Source organism: Anneissia japonica, unplaced genomic scaffold (assembly GCF_011630105.1).
Source record: "Anneissia japonica isolate Jap-2015-1 unplaced genomic scaffold, ASM1163010v1 scaffold288191_len216021_cov166, whole genome shotgun sequence".
NCBI classification, from domain to species: Eukaryota; Metazoa; Echinodermata; class Crinoidea; order Comatulida; family Comatulidae; genus Anneissia; species Anneissia japonica.
In genome coordinates this window covers 117,475-140,125 of record NW_022756005.1, presented here as the reverse complement: position 1 = coordinate 140,125, position 22,651 = coordinate 117,475, and the positions used below count along the sequence as shown (strand labels likewise).

Genomic DNA, 22,651 nt, shown 5'->3' with positions numbered 1-22,651 from the left:
TTATGGTATCTAAAATTGTCTTCGTGATATATGAACTTTAAGAGAGAACTTAAGAACTTGTTTTTGGTTTGGAGGTTAAAACCTTGGCATTCAGGGGACAGATCCTGCCATGCAGGAGATCCTGAGAGGTGGTGTGTGAAGAGCAAAATTTGCGGTTGCCAGTAGAATACAAGTATTTCATCTCATCAAGAATTGTTTTATCAATATTCCTTTTAATCACAAACAACAGTTGCATCATTACAAAATTATACAAATGACAAAACTAAAAATGATATTTGAACATTATACTAAATTACACATACTTATTTATGGTTTTATAATTTAATCAATTAAAAACATCGAATTGCTTATATACATAGTAATGTATCATGCAGTAAATAATTGTTTGGCATATCTTGCTAATTGTCATTTCTAGAAAAAATCCAGTAACTAAACAGGAGCAATAGGGATGTGGGGAGCGCTGAGGTTTCAAAATATTGGAGACTTTTCAATACAATTTTTGAGCACTTCAGATGCTTATAATATATGAATGTGTGTTTGTGTTCAGTGATAATTATCTCAATACTAATTAATTCTCATTTTCCCCTTCTAAAAAAAGGCGCTATATCCTAAAGGCGCATCGGTCCGCGATCGATTGAACGACAGGCCAATCCACCGACACTGGTTACAACCACAGTACATATCCAATTGAAAGCAGTCGATGTCCCTGATGAAAAAAAGTGGGCGTGGTCGGGCATCGCTCAAAATCTCTCAAAAGTGTTCCATGAGGGCAAGGCCCCCGAAAAATATGATAATTTAGGGGTTTCAAAGGCTTATTTAATCGATTTTGGAGTCTACTAATATTAATTTGTAAGAATACATAAACATTTTTATTTCAATTGTGGTTGTTCTTTCGGGCTCCCTGATTGAAAGTGACCTAGGCACTTTGCTGTCAGTTTAGGAAAATCTACTGTAATGTCTAAGTATTTGTTTACATTTCAAAATATTACTTCATGAAGTTCTTCAAAAAAAAGTCATACAAAAGAAGTACAGTATTAGGCCAACTTAGATTAGCAGGGGGAAGTGAATAACACTGTAACCCTTTCTAATGGCACTAATAAATAGGCCTACTAATTGACTTTGAACTCGCAGAAAATCCCGAAATGATCGCTTGGAAAGCAATCAACTGCTGCAATCCGCTCTTCACCGATGAGTTTGAATGATTGGAGAGAAACTTTAGGGGCTGTCTTAGCTTGCCTTAGGTACAGCCTGTCAAAACGTAGCCTTGGTTTGTTAGGAAACGGCAACTCCTTATTGTCGTTTCGTTCAGTATCCCATGTATACTTAGCATCTTCTGGACAACCAAACAATTCCCACAAGTCAAAGATGCCTCCAGGTATCTTGTCTCCCATCTCACTTACCTAAAATGATAAATCAATTGAACTATCATAATTATCAGTGTTTGTCTACAATTCATCATCCTTCAGAGAAAAGTCGGGTTGCAGCTAAGAAATAACGAGCAAGAAACAAAAGTTAGCCTACTGTATATTATGGGTTATCGGAATAAATCACAATCTGTCTCAGTCATGTTTACACATTTTAAAGTCACAGATTATCAGCCGTGCCTTGGGCAGTAACAATACAGTATTAAAGGATAAATGAAATTTTAAAAAACCTAATATGCTGTTGATTTTTTTTTTTAATATGAAAACTGGTTGCAATAAAAAAAATCAGTTTGAAATATCCACACTACAAATCCTCATTCATTGAATGAACCAACCTTGCCATAAGTTTTTTTTATATAAATATGGGAAAACACCAAGTAATAACAAGCTGGATGATGAAAAAAAAGTCTAATAACAAAAATTAGGCCTACTATGTTCAGCACGGATGTTATTTAAGAATACAAACCTCACGGTCTCGTAGGTTAGTGTCCCCTCCAAACAAAACAACGGTGTCATCACTAGCACTGGCCATTTCTTCTAGCGCAATCTGGAACTGTTGCTTCCGTTGTACAGTTTTCTCTTTCATGCTCTCCAGGTGAGAGTTCATGAGAAGAAGATTAAGTCCAGCACACTTGACCTTGATTGAAAAGGAAAATGAAATGATCATAACAACAAATCGTCACTACAGTATTTGATACCTCATAGTTTGCCGTATGGCAGTTTAACTCAAATCTGTAATACTGTCGTCAGCATATTATCAGACAAAACATTTTGTAAATGGTCATGAATTTCTTTCCAATTCCAAAGTCACCATCATCGTTTAAAGCCCGTTTCCATAGCTATCGCCGTCATTTTTTATGTTGAAAATAGTTTATATCATTTAATAGACAGTGGTTATTTTTACACCACTGATTGTTATTATGCCTGGATTGGAATAACAACAACATCCAATCATAAATCAGGAATTTGTTTAGAATTTGTGTAAACAAACAATAAAGCCACTGCCTATTTAAAAATCACCTTAACTTTGTGAAGCCTTCTTCCCATTGTTGTATTCTCAAATGGCATAATAATATTCGACTGAATTGTGACTGTGCTCGTTTTCAACATCATTGCAGTAAAATACTGTTCATCTCTTGTCGGAAACAGTTTGTAGCCTGGACATCGTGCGACAATGAGCGGTGCTATATCAAAAATAACCTCCTGGAGAAACACAATATCTGGTTGAAGTCTGAAAGAAGCAAAAGGACCATAGATCATAAAAGCTAAAATATTTTTTACAGTCTCCACTTTTGTTCTAGTTGACAACCATTCTTTTAGGAAGTTGCAAACATCTTGAGTTCTCTCCTGTGATTGGCAGCACGTTGCCACCTAAATGTGCACACTGACTGTTGATTGGTAGATTTTATGCATAAGCCCCGCCCCTTGGATGTTGTTGCTAAGTTCTCACAAAACAACAGCGTATAAAGGTCTGTTAACACTATGAACGATCAACGATAAAATGCTAAAAAGCAGTTGTTCATATAGAAAATAAAAGAAGTTTTCACAGTAGCACGATTCGATAACGATTTATCGTGTATACGATAAAAAGATATTTTCACAAATCAAATCAAATGACGTCATAATCATAGGAAAACGATGACATCGTTTTTACTACTACGATTTTTAACATGCTTAAACACGTGTGTGTGTGTGATAAGGGCGTATTCTTGTCTCTGTTTTGAAAGGTCGATTTATGATGTGAACTTCCCACTTAATTTTTCAAAACTACTTTTCAAAATAAATTCTGAAAATTCTTAGAATGGAGTTACCAACCGTCTCGCATCGTGCGGGACGATCCCGCATTTCAAAGTGATTTTATTTAAACACACATTTTGCAAAAAACACATGGGTGATCATAAATTTGTCACGCATTTAGCACAGGTCTATGCGTCTTAACGAATTAACACGAATTCAGAGGAAAATGTATTTAAAATTAGAAGAAATTTGTTTTGTTAAACTATAAAAGATGATTTTCAAAAATATATAAAAAAATATAAAAAAAAAGAAAATTATATTTAAATTGAAGTCTGAGAGTTCATTTCAAGCCATAGAGGTGCCATAATCATAAACATTTCTTACCTCAGCCCCAAAGCACGATGTTGCTGAGGTGATATTGACACCCTATCTGTGAAAGTCCTTCCCCCGGGCCCAGGCTATTTTGAATTTCTGGATCCAGAAAAATACGATAGTGTACAGGTAGGCCTACATTAAAAATTAGGCTGTACGTATGTATTGAAGGTATGTCTTGTACTAATTTTTTTTTTCATTTGAGAAAAAATTAATAAAAATACATGTAATATTTTTGAATTGTAAGTTGCATTATACAAAATTCTCTCAAAGCTGGGAGGGTGACAAGACAGATGCGGTTTCGGAAAATATCTTCGGGGTTCGTCTCATACGCAGATTGCCTTACACGCGAGAATATACGGTATTAGTATAATTACCTCTTTATAGTACTACAAACTTCTGTAATTCGTTGCAACAGGTCTTCTTCATCAAGACCATCAATATTCCATGTTACCAATTTGATCTTGTTTTCACTTTGTTGAGCTCTGCTTTCTTTAGTTTCATTGCTGTAATGTAAAAGACAGATAGAATCAGTAAAAAATTATAGAAAATATTATTTCATAATAATCTAAACATTTTGGTTGGTGTTGCGCAATACCGTAGACGCACGTCACCACGATGCTACCAAAAATTTTACATCCATTAAATGTTTTTATAGCACAACATTTCTCGCAATTTCCAAACAATTTAATCATAGGCAATTTTGACAGTAGGGTCAACTATTTTAGATACAGTATTTTTTAAATAATAGTAATTCTGTATTTTTAACTCTTTTTTTCTGTGAGAAGCCACTGTACGCGTGTTCTAACTTTCACGCACCTTCCTGATCCGTTTTGGCTCAACTTGAACCATATACATTCCATATAATTACACTATTCATGAATTCAATCAAACATAATTACAAAATGTGCTTTGTTCTGAGTAAAAACGTCGTCGGTCTTTAAATGTATTTCGTCTTGCTGAATTTCACATCGACCCAACAGAACACTCAACATCTGATATTGAATGTAGTATTTTTGTGAACGCTGGGCACTTAAAGATGCCAATCTTTAAACTTCGGACTTTTGATTGTTAAAAACAAATGCTTAAGTTATAGATTAAGCGTGGACTATTGATAAGCCAAACATGAATCTGTGTTGCTCAAAGCCTGATCGATCTAATGTTGAAAATCTAGAATCGATTTTTGGGGGGTTTTTTTTAGGTGAAGTTCGAAGTACTGTACTTGTAAAAGCCCCTCCCTTGAATTCCGCCACTATTCATAAGTACCAATTTTTAGCATAGTCCGAAAAAAGTTAGTACTTGCAAATCGACTATATATTAATAGTAATTACTGCAGCTATTTTACTGATTGTCACCCTATATATATTTTAATTAGCTATATATAAGTTATTTTTTCTCTGTTCATGTTACCACTTCACACACCTGATGAAGCTGGTATTGACTGCCAGCGAAAGCTCGTGTCGAATAAAATTACATCATTTACAGTTAGTCTCAGCTAGTGCTGCCTCATCATTACTTGTTATCAATATATATTTCTTAAAATTCACCCTTTTACAATTTTTTTTTTATATTTAAAGTGGTCAATCAAAAACATTATTTTAAAGGGTTTTAGAATACACAGCATTCTATGGACCTTCCGTGGCCCCACTAAGTTCTTGTGGCATTTAGCTGAGAAACCCCTCCCAAATTCACCTATGCTCAGTGCTATGGACCACCTTGACGGCTGCTTTTCATTTATTTATTTAGTATCCATTCAAATACAACAAGTATTGCTCACGCAAATTATAGCGATATTAGGTAAATTCAGTCTGTTTGACCGTGATCTTTTGTGCTTATTTTCACTGGTGAGGGCTGACTAATGGGGTGGATGTGGACTAAGGGGGTACTGCAGGTGTCTTCTTAGCACTCCACCTCCCACCCTTTTCTTTGAAGAAATGTATTTTAATAATGTCACATAAGTGTAAAATGTTCTAATTTGAATTTGCCGGTCTAGAAACCCTCAATCGTGTAGATGTGTATAAGAGACAGGTAGTGGGGGGAGTTAAAGAATAACAATGCGGATTATAATGAGAGTAATAAAAAATCGGGTAGGCCTATACATTGATAGTAATAAACAGTTTGCAATGCGAACGTAGATTAATAGTCTTTCCCACATTATGCCGACAGTATAATAAACAGACTATAGTATATTGACCAAAATTATGAAACATTTATTCATTTTGACTATTTCATTTATTTACCTCGCTCTTAACATTATATATTTATTATTTTACATACTTGCGTCCATTGTGGCCTAAATGTTATGCTATGTTTCTCTATTTCCTGTTTTTATTTGGAATTTTGGTCAATATTAGTCTGTTTAATATACTATTATATATATATATATATATATATATATATATATATATATATGTATATATATACAGTGTTAACGGCTATCTTGATGGGCCCACGGACGTACAGCTGTTGAAAAACCTATTAAAAAAATGGCAAGATGCTCCTTGATAGGACAGCCAGGTCCTTCCCAGGCCCCATCTTTGGTCACTGGGTGAAATTCTGTTAAGTGAGTAGTAAAACTTTAAAGATACTCTCTCTGGGGTGTTAAGCTAATCAATTTCAATTATAAGATTAAATATTTTAAGTGCTTAATTTTTTTAATGAGGGCAGAAAAATAAAGTAAAATATTACAAAGATAACAAGCTACTTGGGGCTTTGCATGAGTCATTACATTATATTTCTCATTGTACCCATTTCCCATTGTCTGAAAATTAGCAGGCTAGTTACGACCTATAGCAACACAACTCATCCCTGAACTACCGAAACATACCTGCTGTTGAAGTGCTTCGTCGCCAATGGGCATATAGATTATAAACTGGCTCCTACGAGATAAAACGATGAAAGACTTCAATATCGTCGATCGTGAATATTAAAAGCAGCCAATGTTGACCTGAAACATGAACAATATTATGAACTGCGCAGTAAATAAAAATTGTTTTCTTCACGCTTCAATGGGTTTGACCCGGGTTGACATGAACCCTGGAAGTGGCATGTGGCTATGGCTGCTACGAACAAGCTATAATATAGGACTAAACGTTGACGATAAAAGAAAAACATTGTATAAATAGAAGTAAAGTATTTTTAAATTTATGTTGTGTTCTAGTCAGTACATTTATTATTAATTATAAATTATAATTTGCTAGGGAGGGGGGAGTAAATTGTTAATAATTGTTGGTAGGCCTAGGCCTAGCTGTGTATGCGCCTCCCTAGACTAGCTAGTAGTAGTAGTAGAGGAGAAGGAGGATAGCTAGGCCTAGCTAGATAGATAGCGATACTGTACATACGATAGTAGTATTGGCCCTAGCCCTAGGCCCTATTGTACATACCGTGCACAATTTGAAACTTTTGCACAATTTGCAAATTTTACACATCCTTGCGCAATTTGAAAACTGTGTAAGGATTTCTTCGCACAATTTGAAAACTGCAACAGGGGTAGTAGATAGCTCGTGCACATTTTAATCGATTTTCTTTTTTTGATACTATTTTATTCTGTTTTTGAAAACTGTATGACAAAGATCTTTGTTGGGTGACCAACGTGATTGGCATATCATCGGAAAGGAGCCTAGAAACATTCGCCGGGGTCATGTAAATATGTCTAGGCCCTATGATCAATAATTCTAAAAGGTGCTCACTTTTTTGCTTTGGCCTTGTCCTATTTTAATCATTATAATCTTTTTTCAACTTACCAATCAATAGAGGGATTCGGCAGGGGTGTCACATGACCTAACTTGGGTGTTGGATGTAAACAATGGACTGGCACAGCGCAGATTGCTAATGGCGGCTGTCCCATGTAATTGCTGTAAAGATCATCATAATTGCTGTATTTGTTCTTTTAAACATAATTTGCTCTAAGTCGATTGCTGATGTCTCGAAGTTCACCTCACAAACTTTGTGTTACTTTGTCGTCCAATGGAATTTGAGATTTTTCGACAAATGTTAGGCATAGGCCCCTGCATATCTACAGCCTGTTTAGGTATGCACGAGAGTCTCAACCCGCGTACAACACTATGATTTCTAGGCTAGCTAAGGTTTATGAAGGATCACATAAATTTCAAGCATAGGAGAACGCTAGAATAAGTAAATAAACACTATTTTTAACAATCGTAATTGCCTTTTCTTGCTATTTATTTCTCACGTTAATAGTTGGTGGTTGTTTTCGAAACCATAACATTACCTTTTCCTATACTTTCACACTGATCGTACTGTAATGTTTTTCATGGTACACCCACCGTAGGTCATGTGACCAGCTGTAAACAAACATCGCTAAATCCCTCTATTAACATTCAATTTAATAATATTCTTTAATAATTCTAGCCTAGGTCTGGCTGAGGCCTATCTTTTATCATTTAAATTTTTCCAATCGCTTAAAACATTGGAATTGCCGTATATTTATCTCGCAGAAAATACATTATGTTGAGTCATAAATAAGTTATCAATATCAGTAAATAAATTTAAAGGTCACACAAGAAAACTTGCGTAGTATGCATACTACACGCACAGTTTGAAGCAACTGTAAAACAACATCAGCAACTAAAAATGAGCAAAAGGAACAAATTTTGCACAACATACACACTACAATAGAGGGCTTGGGCCTTACTAGGTAAGTCTAGTCCGGTTGGACCAGGCCTAGCTTGTGCACAGTTAGGTTAGTCCACAGAAGTTACGAGTCACTCGGAGCTGCTCAAAGGTACTGCAGTATAAGCTGTTCAAACAAAGGTGCTGCCGTATATAGTATCTTCATGTCTGTTTTTTTTTTTTTTTCATGGTAGTCGGGAGGGTCCACGGCAACAAAGAAGATGCCAACTGACAGAAGGCGAAGGGCGGGCCGTGATGGTGTGACAACTGAGAAGCCGAAGCATGTGGTGTCCTCAGCAGAAGACAGTGCTGTTGAAAATGCAAGTATTAAGTAATTATACCTAAGCGTAATCCACTATCAATTTAGGGTGACAAATAACTGGTATACATGCCCATAATTGAGTGTAATATAACATCACCATGCCCAATGCCTTGGCACATCATCACACAAATTTATCACATAAAATTTGATATTGGACAGAAATTTAAGCATGATCGGATGCTGTTTATATCACCACACCTACTAATCTTTATATTTTTCCTCATGTTATTAGTCTCCTTCAGAAGAATTCTCCAACCAGTCAAGCTCATCGAATATGTTTTGGAAAGCTTTGAATGTTGGGAAGTATGTTGTGTTGTTACTGCTCCTGCCAGCAATCCTAAACCATGCAGCCCTGTTGAGAGAAGCCCAATACTTGATACCACCCGGTATGTATTGGAATTTGGTCACTGCTACTACTTTATGTACCAGAAGGTTTCTAGAGGCCATAAAATACTACAATAGTTTTATCATAAAACATTACAGTTTCCAAGGATCCTAAGTTGGACAAAATCCCTTCTGGGAGATCTGATTACATGAGCTTTCTTAAACCATTTGAATTTTTTTATTTTGCTGCTCATGATAATACCCATCAGCACTGACTTCTGTGAGACAAAACAAAGTAGTAAAAACATAAAATGTTGAATTTCCGGGAGATGGTTTATTTTCCGGGAGATTCTTCTGCTTTTGGGATTGCGGGAGACTCCTGCGACTTCCGGGAGATATGGGACCCCGGATTTTCTCAACAATTCAACTTATTCTTTTGATTATATCCCGTTTTAAGTGTTGATATGATCTTTATTGTGATGCCAATGGAAGCTAAATTTGTGTGTTTATCTAATTTTGCTCTTCACTCATTCTCTTCTGTTTTTTTAACTTCAGGTGGTGAATTGTATGATATTGGTTGGGGTCAGAAATTGTTGTTGTCATGCAATGGTACAGGACCGCCAACTGGTAAGCCTCAGCCTGAGAAATTTTAACTTAAAATTGGACTAACAGTAATACCCCTTTTACACTGCAAGCAAAACTCCGGACGCAACCTGGGATTTTGCAATACCCGGGCTAGAAACTCCCAAGTTGTGGTTGGTGTAAACATAAAAAAATACAACATGGGTTGCCAAACATCCTGGGATCGATGTGCGGGGTGCATTCAGCGTTGGACAACCCAGGTGCATTCCGGAATCGCCAATGTAAACAGCACAGAATTCGATTCTGGAGTTAGGCCTTACCTGGCATCTATCGCAGCTGTGGTCAGGTAGGCCTAAACTTTACTAGCAACGGGCTAGTCCTAGACACTTTTCAAATTACACCCCATGGGCTCCGGTATAAACTTGATATCAAAACTGTTGATTTAATTCGCATAATTTAAAAACAATCTGCACATACATTGCTTCAATATTGACAATAATTGCGGCTTCGTCACGATGAGGAACTCAAGCAAAGTGATGATCACCATCTCAACAAAAATTGAAGGCAGTATTTGAACCCAAGTTCATTGCCGGTGTAAAGTGGGAGCAACTCGGGAGCAACCCAGACTTTTTCTTTCGATGTAAATGGGAAATGGACCCGGGATCACTCCGGAATTGACACGGGTTTATTCTGCCCTTGGGAGTGTAAAATGGTTATAAGATGCCCATCACCATTATGTCCTATCTCACTGATAGTTGATTTTCTCCATTTGTTAGCTGCATGGAATTTAATGTAATGTGTGTGTTTTTTTTATATTTTAACAATTAGTTCTGTTAGATGCACCCACTGGTATGAGCTCAGATGTGTGGTACTTCATCCAACCAGAACTGGCTAAAGTAACAAGGGTAAGGTACTTTAATTTATACTATAATAATGTAGTTTAGAGGGGGATGGAAGACCCTATATCAAACCAAGGACTGATGCTTTGTTGAACCCCAAGAAAATAGTTTTATTGGATAGATTGAAAATTCATTCAAAGGAAGTCTTTTCATTCAGCATTGCAATGAGAAAATTTATCCACCAAAAGTAGAAGTACAAAATAAGAGCAACTTTAGGAAAGATGAAGGATTATAAAAGTAGTAATAAAATATCTTCAATATTACACCTGCCAATTTTGCTGGCGTCCGATGTGCGAGACAAAAAGAATGAAAATTTGTATATAGCGCCCTCCATGTAAAATTCACGAAATAGAGTGCCCTCTATGTTTTTTGTTTTTTTTCGAACTGCTACTGATTACAGTTTTCGGTCAGTAAAGCTTCCTTGAAATAAATTTATATGGCCTGTATTCACATTTTAATGACAAATTCACATCATTTAATGACAAATTCACATCATTTTTATGAATTTTAGGGTATAATTGACCTACACATTTTATCTTTTATAAAATGTTTTTGATGCGTGAGATAATACAACTTTGGCGTGAGACGTAAAAAGTGGATGCTCATGCATAAGATTCACACATTATGCATGAGAGTTGGCAGGTGTACAATATGTAAAAAGCAATTGTATTATTATGTACCAAGCATTTTACATTGATAATATTATTATTTTATTATGAATATTTCATATCTTGTATTGAATTATTAATACATTTTTTTTAAATATTTTATCTTGTAGGTTTGCACATATGATAGAGCAGGAATAGGATTCAGTGAGCGTGCTCCAAGGGTATCATCATTTTTTTTATATAACACTTCTTATCCTTCTTGAAGAGCATAGCTTCTGCAGGGAGCTTATTGTTTCTTGTTCTTACATATTGCATAGCCTTTACTTAGACCTTGTTTAGCAAACTTTATTCTTAATAGATCACCAGAAAAGAGTGGGGAAAAATATGTTTTGTCATTTACCAAAACCATCACTGCCAAAATCATTTGATGTAGAAAAAATGTAAACATTTTGTTGACAAAAGTTCTTTCTACTTAACAGAATGCCAGTGATAGCAATAATTCTCTTATGGGTGATAGTCGAGCAGAAGAGTTCACAGTTGAAAGGTATGTTGTAATGCAATAATGCATTTGATGTAAAGAAATTTTACTTTCGTAGACCAGGGTAGCATCGAAGCCAAAGTGAGGTGTTACACCTTCACCACCAATTACAGGTCTGTGTATATGTAAGTTGGCATTGGTTAAGTATTTTTTTAGATCAGGTGCCTCCTAGCTTGTTCCAAACTAACACTAATTAGCAAGGACTTAGACAGAAAAATTGAAAAATATTTGAGAAAGAGAAAAAAAAAGATGTTTTGATGCAGATCTACCTATATATTAAAGATTAATTGTGATCATATTTATTTATTTTTTGTCTTTTTTAATCACTGCAAAAACAAATTTCCAATTATTTAGCACAATTGTATCACCAGATGTACGAATATAATGCAAGATTTACTGGACGTAAGATTAGGTTCGCTTTTAACCATAGGTAAGGTACTCATATTGTACTTATATGGTTATATGTTACTTGATATTTTATTATGTTACTAATAAAGGAACATTATGAAAATAGAATGTTTTTTTCAGTCCCTATTATAAATATACCAATATTATCACATTTTGATTATGGAATGTCTTACCTTTTTTTTCAGAATGGTTGATGATCTCCATCAACTACTTACAGTGAGCAGTGACCAACCAAAACCATTCATCTTTGTGGGGTCTGAATTGGGCTCCTTGGTTGCCAGGTTTTACACACAATTGTATGAAAAGTAAGTAAGTCTGAACTAGCTAAGATTACTAAGACTGTATTGCTTTGATATTGTTATTGTTACCATAAATCAATTACTGTTTATTAAGAATAATATTGTAGCTAAATAATATTTTAACTGCAATTGGGATGATGATGATAACGAGTCGCTCTCCTCGCCCAGCGTTCGGTTGGTAGAACCAAGTCTTCTCGGATAAGGACTTAAAAACGGAAGGTCTAGTGTATACAGCTGGCTTGTGTGCACTTTAAAGAACCCATTGCATCTTTCAGAAGAGTAGTGGGTTACCCCGATGCTATGGTTCATTTCAGCCCCTGTCATTGTGAAATGATGTGAACTAAGCGCCTCTCTACGGCTGCTCCAGTAGTCATGGACCAGGCCCATACACAATTAAGCATAATGACGCCACAAGTTATGGGTTATTCTCCTATCCTACCTGATTTACAATAAGATGGATAAAGCAAATACTGGAATGATTGGAGTTTGTTTACTATTATATTTTAGTATTTTTATTATTTTCGTAGAAAAGTTTCTTGTTTTTGCTCTGTTTTTCAGTGAGGTGTCTGACCTTATTTTGATTGATCCATTGGTTGAGGGTTTGTTCAGCATTGACAAAGGAATATGGGGAAAATTCTGGTACGTGAGTTTTAAATTTTGCTAAATTTGCTCCCTACTGAATACAAAGACTAAATGTATAGTTATGACATCAGCACTTTTTGCACACAATACTTAATAGTAGTTGATTTCTAATTCCCAGATTCCATATTTAAGAGCTCAGTATATTTTGCCTGGTCATTAGTCCACAGCTGAGTGTTTGGCTGATAGGTATGGTTCCTGCCTCTTGCATGCCAGGGCTCGGGTTTGAGACCCAGCTTTGCAGCCGAGTATTGAATTCAGGTCTTTTCTAAAAAAAATGCTGAGCTCCTTGAATAACCACTTCAGCAGAGTTAGGCGAGTTAAGGACCATGTGTATCTGTTGTATGTTGTAGTTTTAGTTGGGTGGCGCTGCACTGTGGCTGCCGCCGGTCTTCAGGGACAAATAAAGATTTATTATTCTTATTATTATTATTATTAGTCCACATGCTGAAGAACACACAGTTCTAGGCTGTTATAGTTACAGCATGTATTCGGCGCAGTAGCATGCATATAATCAATCAAGGTACCCATTTAACTCCTGGGTGGAGAGAAGCAATGCAAAGTGTCTTCTCAAAGACACAAACAAGGAGCCAGCCTAAGATTTAAACCCCTGACCTTTCACTTGGAAGTGAAGACCCTTATTGATGTTCCTAAGACAACCATATTGTTAAATATAATAGCAATGTATGTAGTCTAATGGTCATTACTTAGTACATTACATAGTAGAAAATATTTATATTGTACAAAAGCATTTTGTTAGATTAGTGTTCACTATGAGAATGGTTGGTTAATTTACCGATTACGTATCACAGTTACCTTTATTTTGAACATTAGATCAAGTCCTTTCTTTTAATAAATCTGTTCTCTAGGTTTGATTATTTAATACCGTCATATCAATCCCTTCAACTATCTGCGGCTGTTGGTGCTTCTAGAATTGGCTTATTGTTAAATTTGATGAATCAACCAATGAAAAATTCTGATCTACCTGAAGATGTTGACTACCGACAGGTGAGTCTGTTAGCCAATGAAAGACGAGGTTATATGAATAATCAAGATGGCCTAACATTCTCAATTTTTTTTATTATATTTAGAAAAAAAATTGTTACTAGAAGTATCATTATTATGAATATTGTTTATGATGAATTATATTGTTAAATTAAAATTTTCTTAAAACCAATTTACAAAATTAACACTAAAGCGCTTAAAAATATCTCATGTATGGATGAACCAATATATGCCAGTTTCCTTTTTGAGAAACCTACCTCTATAAATAATGGAATCATCCAATCTGTGAACAAGTATACACATCATATAGAGTTTTAGCATGGACCTATTAATAATGGTTTTAGCTTGAAAGGCACATTTATAATTGTGTTGCTTCGTTTAGCTGTCAGGGCATAATTATAAATGACATTTCTTATGATATTATTGCTTAAAGCTAGTCAAATATCAAACCTTTTAAATAATAATAATATTTTTGTATTTATGTAGCGGTCTACTCAAGTCAAGAGCTATTCAAAGAGTCAAAACACTAAGCTAAAATTTTGTCATTAAAAGTTGAGTTTTGTTGTTTATTAAAACAGAAATATCTTATGTGCCAACCACACCATCTCAGTACTGTTGTTGATGAACATTATTTTATAAATGCAAGTTTATCCCAGATAAGGTGAGTTTAAAATACATGTTTGCCTCCCATAAAATCAAGGGAAAAGCCTCAAAACTATGTCAGTAAAGAAAAAAAAAAGTTTTTAATGATTAACAGAAGTGTTCTACTATCGATATTGATTGCTATTATTACTGCATTTGATATATTGCTACATCTCTTAACACATTTTGGCACATCTTGTAATTGCTTAGTTATTTTGCTATTATATCTCGTAAAACATTCAATATGTTGTAACATCTCTTTACTTTTATTGCCATGTAAAATACACCTCTTGGATATGTTAACCACATATTTTTTAAAAATAAGTTCACATCTGAAAAGGTTATCAGTAAAAATGTGAAAGTAATAAGTTGTAAAACGATGAATTGCTTAACACAGGATGATAAAATGCTTGAATGCTTTATTCTGTCAGCCAGTCGTCTCATATTTCAATTTTCAGGAATTAATATTTGTAATAAAATAAGTAACAAACAACTATAATTACAAATAACTAGACTATTGGTACATTTTTTATTTATTTCATTAGAAAACTGTAAACCAGTTCAATTGATAGATATTTTCAGAGGCGGATCCAGGAATTCGAAATAGAGGGGGCCCAAGGAGCGACTTTCACAAATTACTTAGGTTCAACCCCCTTCAGCCCCACCATGGTTGGGCTGAGACAAGAAAATTTATGATAAATGGTACCACTGGATGGCTGGAAATGGCACTCTCGGATCTAAATTTGAATATAGTTTTCTTTATTTCTCCATTTTTTTTATAATTTAGTAAAATTTAGGGGGCCCTGGCCAGCTAGGTGAGGGACACCTTGAATCCGCCACTGATTTTGGTCAGATCATTATCATATCATTAACTTACAATAGCTTGCATACCCAAAAATTTGCGTCACAAACTAGGATTGTTCAAATTACATGACTGCAGTCTGCATGCCCTAAACTACCTGTCCCACGGTAGGATTGTTAAAATTCTAGTGTCGCAACTTGCATGTGCAAAACTATTTGTTCCATGGTGGAACCTCTCAAATCATAAGACTACAGACTGCAGATAATTTGCAATATTACCATCTTTTGTCCTTGCATCCAATAGATACAATGTAAACTGATAATGGTCATGTGGCATTTGGTGTAACATTCAATGCCACCAGTGAAAAAGGAAGAGAAAGTGTTTATGGTTTTAAAACAACACCTGAATGATAATGTGCAAAAAAATTGTGTTTTTTTTTGGTCTGCTATTAAAGTGAAATAGCCATGTCATACAGCTGTTAAATCCATCAGTCGAAACACTTCATTTGGAAAACAATATTTTGCCTCATGGCTATAAAGAGCTATTTTTTTTTTTCAATTTCTTTTTCAGCACTGCATGGCGTATCAAACCATTCCCAAAACATGTTGGTGTTACGGTCGTTACTGGTAACTACTATGATGAACAACTGCCTAATACGTTGAATAAGGTATCAAGTACTAAAAATCTAATTGTTATTGACCTTTAACATGTTTGATATTTGTAATGGTTATCCAAACAAAAGGAGGAAGTAATTTTTTGTTAATTAGTTATTTTGAGACTATTGTATGTTTTTAGATTATCTAATGATACCTCAATAAAAAAATGTTTTATGATGACTATTATTGTGATGGTTGTGATGATGGTTAATACAATGATTATTGAGGATTGTGGTGGCAGTGGCATATAAAAAGATAAACAAAATTCACTGATTATGTCAGGATGTGTTAATCTTCAAGCTGATATGTATTTATAATTGTGAATGTCAATATATTTTCGGAGGAAAACATATTGTGTCCATCGATTTTCAAACTTAAGATCTTCCAATTATTGTTCAAATACTCTACTACTATCTGAGCTACAAGGCCATGGTTTTTTATGATACACAAAGGACAAGCGATAACAATTTATTCTAGGAAAAAAATCTGAAAAAATGATGTCGGGGGAGTGGAATGTTAGAAGCAGTCGTCAATGCCAGATGTCTTTATCGACACCTTCTGATCACTCCCAGCCTGGATGAAACTTGCGTCGGAACCTTGTATGCAAATTAGGGATGTTTTTCAAAATGGCCACCAAAAATAATTGAAATGTACATAAAAACTGGCAACAAAGTCGAACAGAGATGGCATGTGAGGTGGAGATAAAATTCTGAAAATTGCACCTCCGCCATATGTCCCGTTCATATGCAAATTAGCTGAAATATGCAAATTAGGGATAGAAGTATATGGTTCGTTATCTTTGTAACTAGTGATCACAGAAACTTGATTTTTGTTTTAAATAATTCAGAATATGCATGTTTCTATTAGCTTTAATGCAACATTTGCTTCAAAAATTAACCAGAAATATCAGATTTGACCTATGACCCTATTTTTGCATGATTTCCATATCTAAAAAACTCCTGTCGTAAAAATTCATTTTGGTATCAAATTGGTTGAATACATGTTTCTATTCACTGAAATACAAAAAAAAGAGATTAAATTCTAAAATTCAAACCTCGGTCATATATCACGTTCATATGCAAAATTATCTAAAATATACAAATTAGAGGTAAATATATGAGTTTCCATATCTTTGCAATCACTGGTTGCCGAAACTTTTTTTTTTTCAAATTGTTCAGAGCATGCATGTTTCTATTTGTTCTAATGTAACCTTTGCTCCAGAAAATGACAAGAAACATCAAGTTTGACCTATGACCCTATGTACTTAAGGATTTTCCTATCTTTGAGGCTACAACAACACATGTTTTTTAGTATTTATTATGTTTCTATTTCCTCCAATGAAGATGTTTGTCACAAAATACAAGAAACCCCTTTTTTAAAGCTCTGTCCATACTATCAAATTTTAAGTGCCAAATATACTTCAGATTTTGATATGTGACCACAATCACAGGTGTTAGTAGCCAAATTGGTATGAGGCATCAAATTGGTGACAATTAAAGATAATAAATCTATTTGGAAACATTTTTCCTAAGGTATTTATTAATAGGCCACTGGCTGTAAATCTAAGGCCTCCTTAAAACTATGGATTTTGTAGCCATTTTTAAAGCGAAAATCCCTTGAAGTTGAGAACTTCATGGAATGCCTAGCCAAGCAACTAGATTATATGCAAGTACAATTTTAACACAAAGTAATAAACATTACTAAATGAGTATAACTGAAATATTGCAATTTCTTCATATTTTCATGGAAATAGTGAATGAGCTGAGATGTGTTAAAAAAAAGAATGGGCCACCTGTAATTTTTGAAAGTATTTCTAGACATAATTTAACAGTACTTAAACCAGTTTTTCTGACTGTATACACCTAGCTGGATAGTAAATTGTCATAAACAAACATTATTTTAAGCCTGATATGAAAGGCACATCTTCATCAAAAAAACATATACTTTGAACTTTGAACTGATATCAGGTCAGTTGTGGGGAGGGGGTGCATCGCAGATTGAAGTGGCCCATTTTCATTCATTTCACTTTTATTGCCAAATTCCAAATGTAAGGGTATTCAAGCTGTTTCATTACATAACACCAACAGTTTGTAATATGTATCCAAACACCTACATGTACCTATTTGGCCTTTCTTTTTTTATTTACATTTACATTATACAATCTAACAGTGAACAATTTAAGCATCATGCATAGAAAGAAAAAAGAGTGAAACTAAAAATATCCAGCTCACTATTTGTATTTTATTTAATGGCATTGTAACAAGATTATTTATGATGTACTCAGTTTGAAATACAAACTTTACCTGTTATATAATATATTTACAGCACACCTCTATCTAAATTCACCATAGTTCTGTAAAGTTCAATGCACCAAAACCACAAGAAAACACACATTTTGTTGCAGTTCATGCTACAAGGTACTAAACAACAGTAATTATTAAAAAGGATCACATAAACATAATGCTATGCATTTTTCATATTATACTTATTAGAATTGGTGAATGTAGAACTTAATAAAATAGTAATAATGATAATAGCACTAACTAAGACTTCAGGGGAATATCTTTTGTGTTATTTTCCCCTTAACGTCGTTTTTTTAATTGTTCTCCAATTTCTCCATTGTCTAAGTTCCCCTTAAGGTAGGTTTTAGTAATTTCACTGTTCCCTGGTTTTAGTAACTTAATAATAATAATAATAATAATAATAATAATAATAATAATAATAATAATATGAAGGCAGCACAATAGAGGCCTACATTGTTCTCCTTTTGTGATTTTAATGTTGTATACAAACACATAATTGTTACTACCTATAATAGACAATTTTTTTTAAAAAGAGGAACAGTCAGCAGTATATTCACCACACACTCTTTAGTCTTGTATTAAAAAACTTGTATTAAAATAAGCCTATTATGCACCTATGGTCTAGCCCCAGACTGTATAGTAAGGCCTGCACGGGTAATATATCCTCCGCAAAAAAATGCGGCCTAGAAATCCGTCCGCACAATTCGGAAAATAAGGACCAATTTCCACGTCGATTTGCCAAAAATTAGGCAATGATCCACACTTATATTATCTATTGGTATGCACTTGATACATCTTTCTGCTTTCTGATGTTTGGTTTTTCCCATAGTAAATTCTGATATGTAATTTACCAGCTAAAAGGACTGTTAGTACCATCAGAAACACAACCTCTATCTTATTACATAATGTGATATATTTATAGAAATAGATGTAGATATGGATAGTGTATACGGGTAGTTTCACAGCAAATGGACACACGCTATCATGACATTTTTATGGAAAAAAGAATACAGAGGATTTAGACCAAACTCTGTGGAACAAAAGATATGATACCGATGTTTTGAAAAGGGTTGTGATAATAGTCAAATTGTATTTCCAAATACGCATTTTTGTATTTTAATACACTTACAACAAATCCTATTTCCTTGTAATAGTCAAACAGATTTTTGACATACATTTGGATCAATGACCTTCAATAATGGCAGCTAAAATAAAATGCAACATTACCAATTTTTTTTATATATATTTTCTTACTATGTATGTTCACCAGTTGGATAAACCACAGATTCTATTTGTATATAGGATCTGTGGATATACATTTAAACACATAGATTTCTTTTTAGGAATATTGAACCATTTCGAGCTTCCTAAATTTTTTGACATAAAATGTTACAACCATTATAAAAACCATCAAATTGCATATGTTTAAAATAAAAAAATGGCTTTATTTTTCTTTCTAGTGTTTTACCGTATTAGTTTCTATTAGGCCTATTACTTTTTATAGAATCATTATTGTCATGTCACTTTTGAATGGTGAACTATGGCTTGAAAGTATGCCAATTTATCATTTTTGATTTACAGCAAATTGTATGACATTTAAATGATTTTTAATATACATACACTATATTTGTACTGGTATTTTTTTAAAAACTTATTCATTAGATAGAAATATATTACAGTCTAAACAACTGGTCAGATACAAACACAAATTTTCTATGACCAGTCATTATGGAGTTGTATAGAAATACAATGTAACTTGCTGGGTCAAGGGTGAATCTCCAGTGACACTTGTTAACAAAATTATTCATTACGGTGAATTGAAATATGGTTTATTAAAACTATTAGGCCTATACCATTTGAAACCAAACCAATTCCATATGGACAGTAGTCATGAAGCGTGAAATCCTGTAACACATATGGTCATAGGTCAAATGTGGTGTTTTCTGTCAATTTTAATGTAAAATGTTACATTAGAACAAATAGAAACATGCATGTTCTGAACAATTTGAAAATGAAATAAGTTCCTGCGACCTGTGGTTTCAAAGATACAGAAACCCTATATTTTCCCCCAAATCTGAATATTTAAGCTAATTTGCATTTGAACGGAACAAAGACAGGAGTTGTGGAGGCAATAGGGAGCTTTCGATTTGTGCTACGACGCGACGCTAGAACGGAATCACTCATGCGTGACCGTCCTACCTGGCGTCCTACGTTCTCTGCATACTTAAATTTGGCCAGAATGACAAGGTGACCTTAATGTTCTCGCATGTGCAGATGACTTTTAATGACGTCATTATGTCCTACGTCCTACCGTCGTCGTGCAATCAAAAGCTCACTAATGAAATTTCCTGCAAAGCATAGGGGCATAGGTCATATCAGATATTTCCTGTCAATTTTGAAGCAAATGTTGCATTAGAGCAAATAGAAACATGCATGTTCTGTGACCACTGGTTATGAAGTTAGTGAACCCTATAATTTTATCACTAGTTTGCATATTTTAGCTAATTTTCATATGAACGGGACATATAATGGAGGTGCAATTTTCAGAATTTTCTCCTCGTCACATGCCTTCATTTAAAAAAGAAAAAAACTTTGGTTGCACATTGTTAATTTCAAAAGCCAGAATATATTTAGCGGCCATTTTGAAACACGTCCATATTTGCATATAAGGCTCCGGCGCAAACGTCATCCAGGCTAGGGGTGACCAGAAGATGTCAATAAAGACATCTGGCATGGATGACTGCTTCTAACATTCCGCTCCTGATAAAGTGATTTCTAGGTCTCTTTTCAGATTTTTTCATAGACTAATTTTTACGCTAGTCTGAAACCAGTTCTTAATTCTGGTTATAAACATCCAATCAGAATTAGGAATTGGTGTAACACTGGTGGAACAATAACCATTGTCAATGATAACTATAAATTTAAGACCTATAGATTACTTATCAGATTTAGCAATTCAAATACTGAATTGTCAAGATTTTGTTAGCAACACAAACAGTATTTTTTTATTTTGTTATTTATTATTATGTTGATATTTAAATCAATACTGTGATTCTCTTCCTAGGCCTGGGCTAAGGCACAGCAACACCTCATATCTAATCTACACCCAGGGAGCAAGCACATTCTCCTGAATGGTGCAGACCACACAATGCCATACAGGAACCCCAAGGCCCTGTTGGAGCCAATTAGAAGGATTGTAAGACAGAGAAAACTAAGTTTATCAAATGGAAAACCAAAGAGGAAAATTGAATTTGGGACTGTGGATAGGTGACGTGGTGTAGTGTTTTAAGTTTTCAGTAAAGATTTATTCTTATCGATTCAGGGCTGTTAGCCCAATTGCCGCCCACTACCTCTAAGATTTCTCACAGACAGGAGATGAATTAAAGACTAAACACATTGAATACAATTTACACCAACATGCAAAAAAATGAATTTCAAATCGAATATTCATAAACATAATTTTTTTGATTTCAAAGTTGAGAGGGAGCAGGTTGCCACAGGGGCGGTGCCAGTGGGATTATGGAGGTCATTCTCCCCCCCACCCCCTCTTTGGACAAGCATTTATGAAATAAATTGAAATAAAAATGCCAGTGAGCAGACAGATTTGAAAACCTGACGATTCCATGGTTTGCACATTATGTGGAGTATTTAATGTATGTCAATTAAAAGAATCTAGAAAATACAGTACTGTATTTTGTATTTGGAGGAAATACTTGTTCTGTTGGTAATGGAAAAAGGGAAAACAAAATAAGTAGATGTTCAAGGGTACTTAATGGAATTGTATATTGAGCTGAATGTGTTAATTCACGCCCATCTCACAAGCCTTACACATAATAAGGATTAAGGACACTCATAAGTACTATTATAGTGGCATAATCTAATAAACACTTTGTTTTTAAGTTTAAAATGTTGATGACTTAAATGAGCAATTCATTGTTTTTATTAAAGAAAGTACTGTATGATTTTAGTACAGAAGGTATATCTTTATCATATTTTCTAACTTTTTTTTACTTCGAATGACAGAAATTTCTTCAGTGACATCTGGTTCCCATTGTCATATCTAGGTAGGGGTTTACCATGTCGAAGGGTATAGGAAACAATTGGACAATGAGGGAGATAAATGGGAATGAGGTGATAAAATATGAAGTAATTTTGAGCTTCTTCAGTAATTGTTTTCAGAGGGAAATGGGACCCTGGAGGAAATGTTTTTGTTCTCTCTATCCCACCACTTCTTTACCCTGTTGGTTTCTGGTTTTTAAAAAATATTAATTTCAACCATCTATGCCGTCGCTTTCTTTCTGTAATAATAGCATATTTCAAAGTTCACTTCAAGTGAATAGCATTCCATGCATATTTGTTGTTATTGTTTAGGGATTTAGTCCAACTTGTTTGCACTTCGAACGTTCGGTTGACAAATTCAGTAATAAAGATTTGATCCTGGTTTTTCTTGTCTGCTCCA

The 22,651-nt window shown here is 34.4% G+C and overlaps 2 protein-coding genes across 2 annotated transcripts; one reads left to right on the top strand and one right to left on the bottom strand.

The window, feature by feature from the left end:
* Nucleotides 1-195: 195 nt before the first annotated feature.
* LOC117123815 (tyrosyl-DNA phosphodiesterase 2-like) lies at nucleotides 196-4,761 on the bottom strand. Its single transcript, XM_033269840.1, has 5 exons — nucleotides 4,353-4,761; nucleotides 3,911-4,039; nucleotides 2,445-2,655; nucleotides 1,891-2,061; nucleotides 196-1,400 (listed from the first exon to the last, which is right to left on the bottom strand). Exons 1-5 carry the CDS (start codon nucleotides 4,394-4,396, stop codon nucleotides 1,110-1,112), a joined length of 846 nt encoding a protein of 281 aa, XP_033125731.1. The 5' UTR covers nucleotides 4,397-4,761; the 3' UTR covers nucleotides 196-1,109.
* A 1,768-nt stretch (nucleotides 4,762-6,529) lies between these two features.
* LOC117123821 lies at nucleotides 6,530-22,651 on the top strand. The gene is made up of 13 exons (XM_033269850.1): nucleotides 6,530-6,660; nucleotides 8,360-8,485; nucleotides 8,720-8,873; nucleotides 9,367-9,438; nucleotides 10,222-10,298; nucleotides 11,071-11,121; nucleotides 11,380-11,444; nucleotides 12,032-12,151; nucleotides 12,704-12,784; nucleotides 13,654-13,792; nucleotides 14,368-14,450; nucleotides 15,804-15,900; nucleotides 21,257-22,651. The coding sequence occupies exons 2-13, from the start codon at nucleotides 8,387-8,389 to the stop codon at nucleotides 21,461-21,463; spliced, it is 1,245 nt and encodes a 414-aa protein (XP_033125741.1). The 5' UTR covers nucleotides 6,530-6,660; nucleotides 8,360-8,386; the 3' UTR covers nucleotides 21,464-22,651.

Bases quoted from the DNA above. Each gene is read 5' to 3' on its own strand.
- LOC117123815 (XM_033269840.1), bottom strand. From the start codon at position 4,396: ATGGAATGTATATGGTTCAAGTTGAGCCAAAACGGATCAGGAAG. The intron at 4,040-4,352 runs GTGCGTGAAAGT...TTTACATTACAG, and splicing joins AGCCAAAACGGATCAGGAAG to CAATGAAACTAAAGAAAGCA. The intron at 2,062-2,444 runs GTGATTTTTAAA...TTTTCAATCAAG, and splicing joins GAAGGCTTCACAAAGTTAAG to GTCAAGTGTGCTGGACTTAA.
- LOC117123821 (XM_033269850.1), top strand. From the start codon at position 8,387: ATGCCAACTGACAGAAGGCGAAGGGCGGGCCGTGATGGTGTGACAACT. The intron at 12,152-12,703 runs GTAAGTAAGTCT...TCTGTTTTTCAG, and splicing joins TACACACAATTGTATGAAAA to TGAGGTGTCTGACCTTATTT. The intron at 15,901-21,256 runs GTATCAAGTACT...TTCTCTTCCTAG, and splicing joins TGCCTAATACGTTGAATAAG to GCCTGGGCTAAGGCACAGCA.